This window comes from Pseudophryne corroboree, chromosome 6, assembly GCF_028390025.1.
Source record: "Pseudophryne corroboree isolate aPseCor3 chromosome 6, aPseCor3.hap2, whole genome shotgun sequence".
NCBI classification, from domain to species: Eukaryota; Metazoa; Chordata; class Amphibia; order Anura; family Myobatrachidae; genus Pseudophryne; species Pseudophryne corroboree.
In genome coordinates, this window is record NC_086449.1 from 105,232,240 (window position 1) to 105,246,532 (window position 14,293).

Here is a 14,293-nt window from a genome sequence, read left to right on the forward strand (position 1 = left end):
AATTGAGATTTTGGAAGATTTAGAATCCACCCGTGTTGCTGAAGCACTACTTGTGTTAGCGCTACACCGACTTCCAGCTGTTCTCTGGACTTTGCCCTTATCAGGAGATCGTCCAAGTAAGGGATAATTAATACGCCTTTTCTTCGTAGAAGAACCATCATTTCGGTCATTACCTTGGTAAAGACCCGAGGGGCCGTGGACAACCCAAACGGCAGCGTTTGAAACTGATAATGAGAGTCTTGTATCACGAACCTGAGATACCCTTGGTGTGAGGGGTAAATCGGGACATGTAGATAAGCATCTTTTATGTCCAAGGACACCATGAAGTCTCCTTCTTCCAGATTCGCTATCACTGCTCTGAGTGACTCCATCTTGAACTTGAATTTCTTTATGTACAGGTTCAAGGATTTCAGATTTAGAATAGGCCTTACCGAACCGTCCGGTTTCGGTACCACAAATAGTGTGGAATAATACCCCTTTCCCTGTTGTAGGAGGGGTACCTTGACTATCACCTGCTGAGAATACAGCTTGTGAATGGCTTCCAAAACCGACGTCCTTTCTGAGGGAGACGTTGGTAAAGCAGACTTTAGGAACCGGCGAGGGGGAGACCTTTCGAACTCCAGCATGTAACCCTGAGATACTATCTGCAGGACCCACGGGTCCACTTGTGAGTGAACCCATTGATTGCTGAAAATCTTGAGTCGACCCCCCACCGTTCCTGAGTCCGCTTGTAAAGCCCCAGCGTCATGCTGATGGCTTTGTAGAAGCCGGGGCGGGCTTCTGTTCCTGGGCAGGGGCTGCTTGCTGCCTTTTCTTACCCTTTCCTCTGCCTCGCGGCAGATAAGACTGTCCTTTTGGTCGCTTTTTATAGGAGCGAAAGGACTGCGGCTGAAAAGACGGTGTCTTTTTCTGTTGGGAGGGGGTCTGAGGTAAAAAAGTGGATTTGCCGGCAGTTGCCGTGGCCACCAGGTCCGAAAGACCGACCCCAAACAATTCCTCTCCTTTATATGGCAATACTTCCATATGCCTCTTGGAATCCGCATCACCTGACCACTGTCGCGTCCATAAACTTCTTCTGGCAGATATGGACATCGCGCTTACTCTTGATGCTAGAGTACAAACATCCCTCTGAGCATCTCGCATATAAAGGAAAGCATCCTTTAATTGCTCTAGAGTCAATAAAATACTGTCCCTATCCAGGGTATCAATATTTTCAGTCAGAGAATCCAACCACACTACCCCAGCACTGCACATCCAGGCTGAGGCTATTGCCGGTCGCAGTATAACACCAGTATGTGTGTATATACTCTTCAGTGTAGTTTCCAGCCTCCTATCTGCTGGATCCTTGAGGGCGGCCGTATCAGGAGACGGCAACGCCACTTGCTTTGATAAACGTGTGAGCGCCTTATCCACCCTAGGGGGTGTTTCCCAGCGCGCCCTAACCTCTGGTGGGAAAGGGTATAATGCCAATAACTTCTTGGAAATTAGCAGTTTTCTATCGGGGTTAACCCACGCTTCATCACACACGTCATTCAATTCCTCTGATTCTGGAAAAAATACAGGTAGTTTTTTCACCCCCCCACATAATACCCCTTTTTGAGGTACCAGCAGTATCAGAGATCTGCAAAGCCTCCTTCATTGCCGTGATCATATAACGTGTGGCCCTATTGGAAAATACGTTTGTTTCTTCACCGTCGACACTAGATTCATCTGTGTCGGTACCCGTGTCGACTGACTGAGGTAAAGGACGTTTTACAGTCCCTAACGGTGTCTGAGACGCCTGAACCGGTACTAACTGGTTTGCCGGGCGTCTTATTTCGTCAACTGACTTTTGTAATGTGCTGACATTATCACGTAATTCCATAACTAAAGCCATCCATTCCGGTGTCGACTCCCTAGGGGGTGACATTACCATCATCGGCAATTGCTCTGCCTCCACACCAACATCGTCCTCATACATGTCGACACACACGTACCGACACACAGCAGCCACACAGGGAATGCTCTAATCGAAGACAGGACCCCCTAGCCCTTTGGGGAGACAGAGGGAGAGTTTGCCAGCACACACCAAAAGCGCTATAAATGTATATAAACAACCCTAGAAGGTGTTGTTTACTATATATGCGCTCTTAATATATAAATATCGCCAATTTATGCCCCCCTTCTCTTTGTTACCCTGTTTCTGTAGTGCAGTGCAGGGGAGAGACCTGGGAGCCTTCCTCACCAGCGGAGCTGAGCAGGAAAATGGCGCTGAGTGCTGAGGAGAATAAGCTCCGCCCCTTTTTCGGCGGGCTTTTCCCCGGTTTTTAAGAAACTGGCCTGGGTTAAAATACATACATATAGCCTTAATGGCTATATGTGATGTATTTATTTTGCCACTAAAGGTAATTATATTGCTGCCCAGGGCGCCCCCAGCAGCGCCCTGCACCCTCCGTGACTGAGTCAGTGAGCCGTGTGACAACAATGGCGCACAGCTGCCGTGCTGTGCGCTACCTTCAAGAAGACTGAGGAGTCTTCTGCCGCCTGCTTTCCGGACCTCCGTTCTGCCGTCTCTTCAGCGTCTGTAAGGGGGATCGGCGGCGCGGCTCCGGGACGAACCCCAGGCTGACCTGTGTTCCGACTCCCTCTGGAGCTAAGTGTCCAGTAGCCTAAGACTCCAATCCATCCTGCACGCAGGTGAGTTGGAAATCTCTCCCCTAAGTCCCTCGATGCAGTGATCCTGTTGCCAGCAGGAATCACTGAGATTGAAACCTAAAAAAAAAACTTTTCTAAACAGCTCTTTAGGAGAGCCACCTAGATTGCACCCTCTCGGACGGGCACAAAAACCTAACTGAGGCTTGGAGGAGGGTCATAGGGGGAGGAGCCAGTACGCACCATGTGACCTAAAAGCTTTTTTAGATGTGCCCTGTCTCCTGCGGAGCCCGCTATTCCCCATGGTCCTGACGGAGTCCCAGCATCCACTAGGACGTTAGAGAAACATTGTAAAAAAAAAAAGAGGGCAGACTAGATGGGCCAAGTGGTTCTTATCTGCCGTCAAATTCTGTGTTTCTATGTTTCTAAGACGGAAACTACTTATACAGCTGTTATTTCATGAGGGTAATAAACAGTATAACCAGTTTTCAGGACAATGGGACCTAGGTATTAACTCCTGCTCTGTAATGCACACCTATTATATCTGTAAACATTTACCTAAAAATCCAATTCAAAAGTTAGACTATGGACAATGCCATTTTCACAGCACTCCTTTAAGTGAACGCACCAAACACTGGGTTTTATAACAAGATGCAAGCAAGTGCTGGCCGAGAATAACCTTGTATGGCTTAGTCAGTGTAGGTAAAACAATGAGTAGAGACCGTGAGACAAAACTGGGCTTGTGTTGCAGATTCACAGAAAAACAGCGTACGTAAATTTATTAAGGTAATTTTTTCTTATAGTTTTGCACTCATCCCATGTTGTTATGAGCACCAAATCATGGGACTTACTAATCTGCAATTTAGAGGTTCTGATTGTCGTGGAAGGGGAGGGGCTTCACCCTCGTGGGTGTGCTGAGCAATGAAAAGTGATAGGCCAGTCCTGGCCAACCTATGGCTCTCCTGCTGTTGTGAAACTACAAGTTCCATCATGATCTGCCACAGTTTTGCTATTAGGGAATGCTAAGGCTGTGTCAAGGCATGCTGTGATGTGTAGTTTCACAACAGCTGGAGAGCCACAGGTTGGCCAGGCCTGTGATAGGCTGCCCCTTCTTTTCCTCCTGTCTCATGCAAGCACCTATCCAATGTGACACGCACCAGTTGTAGGTATGTGCAGCACCCATTCACTTCTACTCTATGTAGAGCAGCATGAATGGGTTATATTGGACAACTGCCAGGCAGATCCGGACAATGCAATGATGGCAGGAGAGAGGTCTCAAATCAGGACTGCTTCGCTGAAATCGGGGCAGTTGGGAGGTATGCACAATATTTTATTTGAGGAACATTTCACGTGTTCCAATAACACATTATTGTAAGTGTGGTTTCAGCCAATATATAAATTAATGGGAAAAGGTCTTTGCGCATGGACTGGGTACTCCAACTGCTGTGGAACTACATATCACAGAATGCACTTCTACAGTTTTGCTGTTAGGGCATACTACAACTGTGTTAGGGCATGCTGGAATGTGTAGTTACACAGAAGCTGGAGTGCCACAGGTTACCATGGTGTAAACTATGACATTGTTTGTCACATATCAACTAAATAAAAGTCACTGACAGTGGTGAATTTCCTATTAGGCACGTGAGGCATGTACTGAGGGACGGCACTTGGTGGAGGGCGCCACCTGGCTGCTTGTTTTAGAACTGTCAGACAACAACTTACCGGTTACTGCAAACATTTCTAATCTACTGTGGCGTGTAAATGGGTAGGACTGCCCTGTAAGCTCTCCTACTTAGTAAATATGCATACATAATTGAAATAAAATTATTTAAAAAATGATTAGATTAAATTGCCAATCATCAAATGAAGGCTTCTAACCACTCAATGAAATAATAAAATTAGGCAGCGGAGGGCAGCCATTAATGTTTTGCCTAAGGGCGCCATAACCCCTAAATCCGCCCCTGGTCACTGCTTAAATATACTTCCTCAAGACCAGTGGCTTATGTTTTAACACAGAGACAACAAAGAGATAAAAATAACAGAGCAATATGCAAACGTCTCCTAGAGGAACAAGGCACGTACAATTATATATCATGTACTTAATGCACAGATCAACAAGCTGGTTAATAGCAGAAAGTCAATTTGATGACGAAATAAGTGTGTAGGATGCGGTAGTGTTGTGGCCCCGGACATAGTAATCAATACGTTCCAAAAAGAGTCCGATGTTGGATGTAGGTTTGCATATTATTAGCCAGTAAGAAGCCACATTGCCCACCCATTAACAGGATCATACCATTATACGATGGGCCACTGTCCACGCTTCCACCATAGCCCTTCACCTTACAGTCAGGGAAGGCCCAGCCTTCGTTGCAGTGGCAGTTCTTATTACTGTTACACACCTACAAACCAAACACAATATATGTTTTCACCGAATTCCAAAAATGACGCAACATAATATTAATGAGAAAAACAAGATATCCAAATTAGTGAGATTTTTTTTAAATCATCTTTTAGAACAGGACCTGATTAAAATGCAAATATGTCCCAAAACGAAGGTGTTCTGGACTTTTATATAGCTCCTATCTGTAAACAAGACTTCTAGAGTCTATAGAGAAGCCAGAGACATGGAAGACAATTAGATTTGGGAAATTACACCTATTCTTCTTTAGATATGTTCCATTTTAGGTAGTAATGGGAAATTCAACCAGGATACGTGTGATCAATACAGAGGTGGCAAAAGGAGTTGCAGGCCAACATAGCGAGAGTTCCAAGATGGAGAATCTACTTAATAATTGATGTGGTCATGCTCAGTGAGAGAGTGCAGCAGGAATGGAGAACCGTTGCACCAGCAATGGGGGTAAGTGTAGCAGGGCAGGGGCGGACTGAGGTGACCCAGCATATGCCATGTCCATTTTACTAGAAGTAAAATATTAAGTTTAGAACAAACCCATGATCTACCATTGGAGAAAGGTCGATCGGTTACCCCAATATAGTGTAAAACTAAAGTGAAGGAAGCTGCATGGGGAAAGAATCGATAGTGACATTGTATAAGTTAATATATCATACTCACCCCATTACCGCCACATTTCATCTGCACATCACAGTCATATTTGAGGACTGATGCACTAATGCACTGGTAATTCTGGCACACCTAGTAAAAGAGGAATACAAAATACCAGGTCATGTGTTGGTCGTGATACCAACCACGTGGCATTAAGTTAATGGACAAGGAGGAGTGTTCCTCACTGCAAGTCATTTAGCTACTTACATAGTGAAAAACCCAACATGCGGTACGGTACTAGAGCCATGAGTACTGCAGCAACACGTGCACCAGAGCTGAACAGCAGATTGTCAGGGTCATTCTTACCTTGCCTTTATCACAGGTGGTGCCTTCATTGACCATGGCTGGATCTGGGACATCGCTACCAAGCTGGAAATCCACTCCATAGCATACAAAGGACGCATTGCCCACTGTGATTGGAGTATGGCTCATTGAAGGCCGAATGCCAAAACTAGGCATAGATGTCACATCTTCACACTGCAGCTTCCCGCACTTGGCATTCCTGAGACAGGAGCACAGAGGTAACAATAATAAAATACAGTGTACAGAGGTAACAAGTTTAAGACTTGTGAGATAATACAACATGATTCAAGCCATCTGCCAATATGCCTAATTCCACCAAAAGTTTGCCAAATACTGAATTAAAATCAGAGCATCACTTCTTTGAATGAACAAACCTGATTTTAATGCCCTTTGCAATGATTAATATAAAATTTTGCTGAATAAACGAGGCTTCCATTCACAATACTGTTCTCAAATTCTATTTTGATGAGTTCTCACCATCAATGTCTGATGTTTCCTCTGCTGATGACACTACCAGCCAGATAGTACACTTACCAAACTTTCATTCTCTCGGCCTCTGTGATATAACACTATCCTTCTAATGGGTCCATCAGGGTCTCGTTCTCTGAGACACAACTGACATAGTAAGACAGTCATCTAGAAGCTGTGACCCCTATCAGATATCCCACATTGACTGCTTATCTTTCTCTTACTTAGGGCCTTATTCAGGTCACACCACAAACACGATGCAACTGCATTAACTGTGAACGCCTCTGCCCGGTTGACAGGGCGGGGGACGTTTGCGAACTGCTGCGGGGGGCGGCACAGGGAAAATGGGGGCGTGTCGGCTGCATTTTTGGGGCGGCTGTTTGTCCCCACACACCGCTGCTCCAATCTAAAAAATGACGGCGGGATTCCTGCCGTCACAGCCATGCTGCACCGGCAGGAGGCTTCCCTAGCTTCTGCAACCACGCACTAACTGCGGTGCGATTGCAATTAGAGTATGTTCGCAGTTGGTGGGCGGCGGGTAACTTGCTGTGCGGCACTGCCCTGCTATGGGCAGCCCCCTGCATGCAAAAGAACGGATTGCAAATGTTGCTTTTTAGCAGAATTTGCAATCCGTACTGAATGGGGTCCTTAGACTTCCACTCACTGGTCCAAACTGTCCTTACTGCTGCCGCATGAGACTTCCGCACCTCTAGCTGACCCATATCTACTTCTTCCCTGTGCCAGCCCCTGCACAGCACCTTCTGGTCTCACAAATCATGTTCAAAGTCCAGTTCCTGACCTACAAATGCCTCCATCACTTGGCTCCATCACCCTGGTTTCTAAATACCCTTCAGTATGTTGTCTACACTGCAAAAGTGTTGTCCTCATTTTTCCAGACTTCTCTTGAGCTGCACCTAATTTCTTTTATTACATTTGTCAAACACTCCCTTAACATCTCGCTCAACACACTGGCTCATTCCGTTTGCCTCATGCAGAGGCATGTATTTATGCCTACAAGTAAGCCTATGCTTTGAACAGGCTACAGTACAGGTGGTAGTACATGCTGACGACAAGGACACATATGCTGTAGATGCATGCACATTTTGAGATGTGTACAGCTCTGCACGTGGGGCATTATTTAGGTTTGTTAGCAAACCAAAAAAGTAAGCAATTGGGTAAAACCATGTGCACTGCAGGTGGGGCAGATGTAACATGTGCAGAGAGAGTTAGATTTGGGTGGTTTATATGGTTTCTCTGCAGGGTAAATACTGGATGCTTAATTTCTATATTGCAATTTAGATTTCAGTTTTAACACACCCCACCCAAACCTAACTCTCTCTGCATGTTTTGCCCAATTGCTAACTTCTTTTGTTTGCTAACAAACCTGAATAAGGTGCATGGTCATTTACACCTATTCTCCTACCAACGCTGCAACAGTGTGTCCAGCACTTAATTAATAAAAGGTGTCACTGTTATTATTGCAGTGAAAGGAGCAGTCATCACACACCCTGCCCATAGAATGCTTCAGTGGCATTGTATCAGAGGAAGCACCCTGTGTTCCACTGTCCCGGCACATTTTCTGCAAGGGAACGCTACAATATAAGTAAATTCAATGGGCACAGGGTATACAGCGTGTGCCCCCTAGATACTGGAGGCTGACGTGTAGTAAATACCCTGCACCCATTGACCCGTAAACCAGTGGGAAGCAGTGGCAGAGGTGTCATTAGGAAATTAGGATTTAGAAACAGGACAGCAATGAGGAACTTCTGGATAAATTCTGCTACTTACTTGGCTTCGCATGGATTGTACTTGTTGTTTTGGAATCCACAGTTCCCAAACCTGTCACCTTTTTCATTCACCTCCCGGAAACATACTGGAGCAGCTGCCTTGGCCTCTAGAACAGGTAACGGTAGATATGATGTCAGATCATTTCTCATTACATCCACTCTAAGCAACATATTCTATTTATGCACCATATGTTGTCCTATTACTTCAAATTCTCTTAGGTGATGAAAATCTAAAACACAGAAAACTGAAATCATGTGTTGGCACCACAAGCAAGTGACCTGCTGTGACGGAACCTAAAGGGCATGCTTATGATAGCACGAAGACCTTACATAACGACCAACCAGTCAGTTCTTTTACAAAGTAGAAGACCGCTGCACTATTGCATCATGGGTAATATCTGCTCGCGACTCATCGCCCTGCACCCCGCCGCACACTGTTTCGAAGAGCCCAGAACTTTTATCTAACATCACATTACACACGGTAGCACATAGTTTATCATGGACCTTAGTCTGCATGTTGTATCCTCAACATATCAGTAACTATTAATTATTTCAAAATAAATGAAATTACAGCGTTACGGCCAGGCACAGAATCACAGATTTGGCCTAATATATAGGAGATATATATATATATATACACACATATATATATCTTTATTGGTGACATTGCAAATGGCATTAAAGGGAAAGTATGCCTTTTTGCAGATGCACAAAGGTTTGCAACAGGGTAGACACACCAGGTGGGGTAAAACAAATGATTGAGGATCTAGGTAGACTAGAGGAATGGTCAAGAGTCTGGCAATTACAGTTTAATGCCAAAAAATGCAAAATCATGCACTTGGGTCTCAAAAATCCTAAAGCTAAATACAGTATTAATGGCACTATACTGGAAACTACTGAGGAGGAAAGGGATCTAGGAGTCACTATTTCAGATGACTTAAAGGCAGGTAAGCAATGTAACAAGGCAATGAGGAAGGCTAGTCAGATGCTTGGCTGCATTGGGAGAGGAATCAGCAGCAGAAAGAAAGAAGTAATAATGCCACTGTATAGGTCATTGGTACGGCCTCATCTAGAATACTGTATTCAGTTCTGGAGGCCATATCTTCAAAAATAAGATTTTACTTACCGATAAATCTATTTCTCGTAGTCCGTAGTGGATGCTGGGACTCCGTAAGGACCATGGGGAATAGCGGCTCCGCAGGAGACAGGGCACAAAATAAAAGCTTAAGGATCAGGTGGTGTGCACTGGCTCCTCCCCCTATGACCCTCCTCCAAGCCTCAGTTAGGATACTGTGCCCGGACGAGCGTACACAATAAGGAAGGATATTGAATCCCGGGTAAGACTCATACCAGCCACACCAATCACACCGTACAACTTGTGATCTGAACCCAGTTAACAGTATGATAAACGCAAAGGAGCCTCTGAAAAGATGGCTCACAACAATAATAACCCGAATTTTTGTAACAATAACTATATACAAGTATTGCAGACAATCCGCACTAGGGATGGGCGCCCAGCATCCACTACGGACTACGAGAAATAGATTTATCGGTAAGTAAAATCTTATTTTCTCTGACGTCCTAGTGGATGCTGGGACTCCGTAAGGACCATGGGGATTATACCAAAGCTCCCAAACGGGCGGGAGAGTGCGGATGACTCTGCAGCACCGAATGAGAGAACTCCAGGTCCTCCTCAGCCAGGGTATCAAATTTGTAGAATTTAGCAAACGTGTTTGCCCCTGACCAAGTAGCTGCTCGGCAAAGTTGTAAAGCCGAGACCCCTCGGGCAGCCGCCCAAGATGAGCCCACTTTCCTTGTGGAATGGGCTTTTACTGATTTTGGCTGTGGCAATCCTGCCACAGAATGTGCAAGCTGAATTGTACTACAAATCCAACGAGCAATCGTCTGCTTAGAAGCAGGAGCACCCAGCTTGTTGGGTGCATACAGGATAAACAGCGAGTCAGATTTTCTGACTCCAGCCGTCCTGGAAACATATATTTTTAAGGCCCTGACAACGTCAAGCAACTTAGAGTCCTCTAAGTCCCTGGTAGCCGCAGGTACCACAATAGGTTGGTTCATGTGAAATGCAGAAACCACCTTAGGTAGAAATTGAGGACGAGTCCTCAATTCCGCCCTGTCAGAATGAAAAATTAAGTAAGGGCTTTTATATGATAAAGCCGCCAATTCTGACACACGCCTGGCTGAAGCCAAGGCTAACAGCATCGACACCTTCCATGTGAGATATTTTAAGTCCACAGTGGAAAGTGGTTCAAACCAATGTGACTTTAGAAAACTCAACACCACATTGAGATCCCAAGGTGCCACTGGAGGCACAAAAGGAGGCTGTATGTGCAGCACCCCTTTTACAAATGTCTGAACTTCAGGTACTGAAGCCAGTTCTTTCTGGAAGAAAATCGACAGGGCCGAAATTTGAACCTTAATGGACCCTAATTTTAGGCCCATAGACAGTCCTGTTTGCAGGAAATGAAGGAAACGACCCAGTTGAAATTCCTCTGTAGGGGCCTTCTTGGCCTCACACCACGCAACATATTTACGCCAAATGCGGTGATAATGTTTTGCGGTTACGTCCTTCCTGGCTTTGACCAGAGTAGGAATGACTTCTTCTGGAATGCCTTTTTCCCTCAGGATCCGGCGTTCAACCGCCATGCCGTCAAACGCAGCCGCGGTAAGTCTTGGAACAGACAAGGCCCCTGCAGTAGCAGGTCCTTTCTTAGAGGTAGAGGCCACGGTTCGTCCGTGAGCATCTCTTGAAGTTCCGGGTACCAAGTCCTTCTTGGCCAATCCGGAACCACGAGTATAGTTCTTACTCCTCTCCTTCTTATGATTCTCAGTACTTTTGGTATGAGAGGCAGAGGAGGGAACACATACACTGACTGGTACACCCACGGCGTTACCAGAGCGTCCACTGCTATTGCCTGAGGGTCCCTTGACCTGGCGCAATATCTGTCCAGTTTTTTGTTTAGACGTGACGCCATCATGTCCACCTTTGGTTTTTCCCAACGGTTTACAATCAGGTGGAAGACTTCTGGGTGAAGTCCCCACTCTCCCGGGTGAAGGTCGTGTCTGCTGAGGAAGTCTGCTTCCCAGTTGTCCACTCCCGGAATGAACACTGCTGACAGTGCTATCACATGATTTTCCGCCCAGCGAAGAATCCTTGCAGCTTCTGCCATTGCCCTCCTGCTTCTCGTGCCGCCCTGTCTGTTTACGTGGGCGACTGACGTGATGTTGTCCGATTGGATCAACACCGCCTGACCCTGAAGCAGAGGTTTTGCTTGACTTAGGGCATTGTAAATGGCCCTTAGTTCCAGAATGTTTATATGAAGAGATGTTTCCATGCTTGACCACAAGCCCTGGAAATTCCTTCCCTGTGTGACTGCTCCCCAGCCTCTCAGGCTGGCATCCGTGGTTACCAGGATCCAATCCTGAATGCCAAATCTGCGGCCCTCTAGTAGATAAGCACTCTGCAGCCACCACAGGAGAGACACCCTTGTCCTTGGCGACAGGGTTATCCGCTGATGCATCTGCAGATGCGATCCGGACCATTTGTCCAGTAGATCCCACTGAAACGTTCTTGCATGGAATCTTCCGAATGGAATCGCTTCGTAAGAAGCCACCATTTTTCCCAGGACCCTCGTGCACTGATGCACTGAGACCTGGCCTGGTTTTAGGAGGTTCCGGACTAGCTCGGATAACTCCCTGGCCTTCTCCTCCGGGAGAAACACCTTCTTCTGGACTGTGTCCAGAATCATTCCTAGGAACAGTAGACGTGTCGTTGGAATCAGCTGCGATTTTGGAATATTTAGAATCCACCCGTGCTGACGTAACACTACCTGAGATAGTGCTACTCCGACTTCTAACTGTTCCCTGGATCTTGGCCTTATCAGGAGATCGTCCAAGTAAGGGATAATTAAAATGCCTTTTCTTCGTAGAAGAATCATCATTTCGGCCATTACCTTGGTAAAGACCCGAGGTGCCGTGGACAATCCAAACGGCAGCGTCTGAAACTGATAATGACAGTTTTGTACTACAAACCTGAGGTACCCTTGGTGAGAAGGGTATATTGGGACGTGGAGATAAGCATCTTTGATGTCCAGAGACACCATATAGTCCCCTTCTTCCAGGTTCGCTATCACTGCTCTGAGTGACTCCATCTTGAATTTGAACCTTTTTATGTAAGTGTTCAAGGATTTCAGATTTAAAATTGGTCTCACCGAGCCGTCCGGCTTCGGTACCACAAACGGCGTGGAATAATACCCCTTTCCTTGTTGCAGGAGGGGTACCTTGATTATCACCTGCTGGGAATACAGCTTGTGAATGGCTTCCAAAACTGCCTCCCTGTCGGAGGGAGACTTTGGTAAAGCAGACTTCAGGAACCGACGAGGGGGAAATGCCTCGAATTCCAGTTTGTACCCCTGCGATACTACCTGTAGAATCCAGGGATCCACTTGCGAGTGAGCCCACTGCGCGTTGAAATTCTTGAGACGGGCCCCCACCATATCTGAGTCTGCTTGTAAAGCCCCAGCGTCATGCTGAAGACTTGGCAGAAGCAGGGGAGGGCTTCTGCTCCTGGGAAGCGGCTGCATGGTGCAGTCTTTTTCCTCTTCCTCTGCCCCGGGGCAGAAAGGAGTGGCCTTTTGCTCGCTTGTACTTATGGGAACGAAAGGACTGAGTTTGAAAAGACGGTGTCTTTTTCTGCTGATGTGAAGTGACCTGGGGTAAAAAGGTGGATTTTCCAGCCGTTGCCGTGGCCACCAGGTCCGATAGACCAGCCCCAAATAACTCCTCCCCTTTATACGGCAATACTTCCATGTGCCGTTTGGAATCCGCATCCCCTGACCACTGTCGCGTCCATAACGCTCTTCTGGCAGAGATGGACATAGCACTTACTCTTGATGCCAGGGTGCAAATATCCCTCTGTGCATCACGCATATATAGTAATGCATCCTTTAAATGTTCTATAGTTAACAAAATATTGTCCCTATCCAGGGTATCAATATTCTCAGTCAGGGAATCCGACCATGCGACTCCAGCACTGCACATCCAGGCTGAGGCGATTGCTGGTCGCAGTATAACACCAGTATGTGTGTATATACTTTTTAGGATATTTTCCAGCCTTCTATCAGCTGGTTCTTTGAGGGTGGCCGTATCAGGAGACGGTAACGCTACTTGTTTAGATAAACGTGTGAGCGCCTTATCTACCCTAGGGGGTGTTTCCCAACGCGCCCTAACCTCTGGCGGGAAGGGATATAATGCTAATAATTTTTTAGAAATTAGCTGTTTTTTATCGGGGGAAACCCACGCTTTATCACACACCTCATTTATTTCCTCTGACTCAGGAAAAACTATTGGTAGTTTTTTCACACCCCACATAATACCCTTCTTTGTGGTACTTGTAGTGTCAGAAAGGTTCAATGCCTCTTTCATTGCCGTGATCATGTAACGTGTGGCCCTACTGGACATTACGTTTGTCTCGTCACCGTCGACACTAGACTCAGTATCTGTGTCAGGGTCTGTGTCGACCCACTGAGGTAACGGGCGTTTTAGCGCCCCTGACGGTGTCTGAGACGCCTGGACAGGCACTAATTGATTTGCCGGCTGTCTCATGTCGTCAACAGTTTTTTGCAAATTGCTGACATTATCACTTAATTGTTTAAATACAATCATCCAGTCAGGTGTCGACTCCCTAGGGGGTGACATCACCAACACAGGCAACTGCTCCGCCTCCACATCATTTTCCTCCTCATACATGTCGACACACGCGTACCGACACACAGCACACACACCGGGAATGCTCTGATAGAGGACAGGACCCCACTTAGCCCTTTGGAGAGACAGAGGGAGAGTCTGCCAGCACACACCCAGCGCTATATATATATACAGGGATAACCTTATATAAGTGTTATTCCCTTATAGCTGCTGTTATTATCGTTATTTGCTGCCAAAAATGCCCCCCCTTCTCTTTTTTACCCTGATTCTGAAGCAGGACTGCAGGGGAGAGTCAGGGAGCCGTCCTTCCAGCGGA

General features: G+C 46.3%; 1 protein-coding gene across 1 annotated transcript in view; it reads right to left on the reverse strand.

The window, feature by feature from the left end:
* ADAM9 (ADAM metallopeptidase domain 9) overlaps positions 1-14,293 on the reverse strand; it is a 215,989-nt gene that overhangs the window by 13,618 nt on the left and 188,078 nt on the right. The window contains exons 15-18 of the mRNA XM_063931603.1: positions 8,252-8,357; positions 5,999-6,194; positions 5,702-5,782; positions 4,925-5,030 (exon numbers count right to left, since the gene is read on the reverse strand). Of these exons, the coding sequence (XP_063787673.1) occupies positions 4,925-5,030; positions 5,702-5,782; positions 5,999-6,194; positions 8,252-8,357 (489 nt within the window). The remainder of the gene's footprint in view (positions 1-4,924; positions 5,031-5,701; positions 5,783-5,998; positions 6,195-8,251; positions 8,358-14,293) is intronic.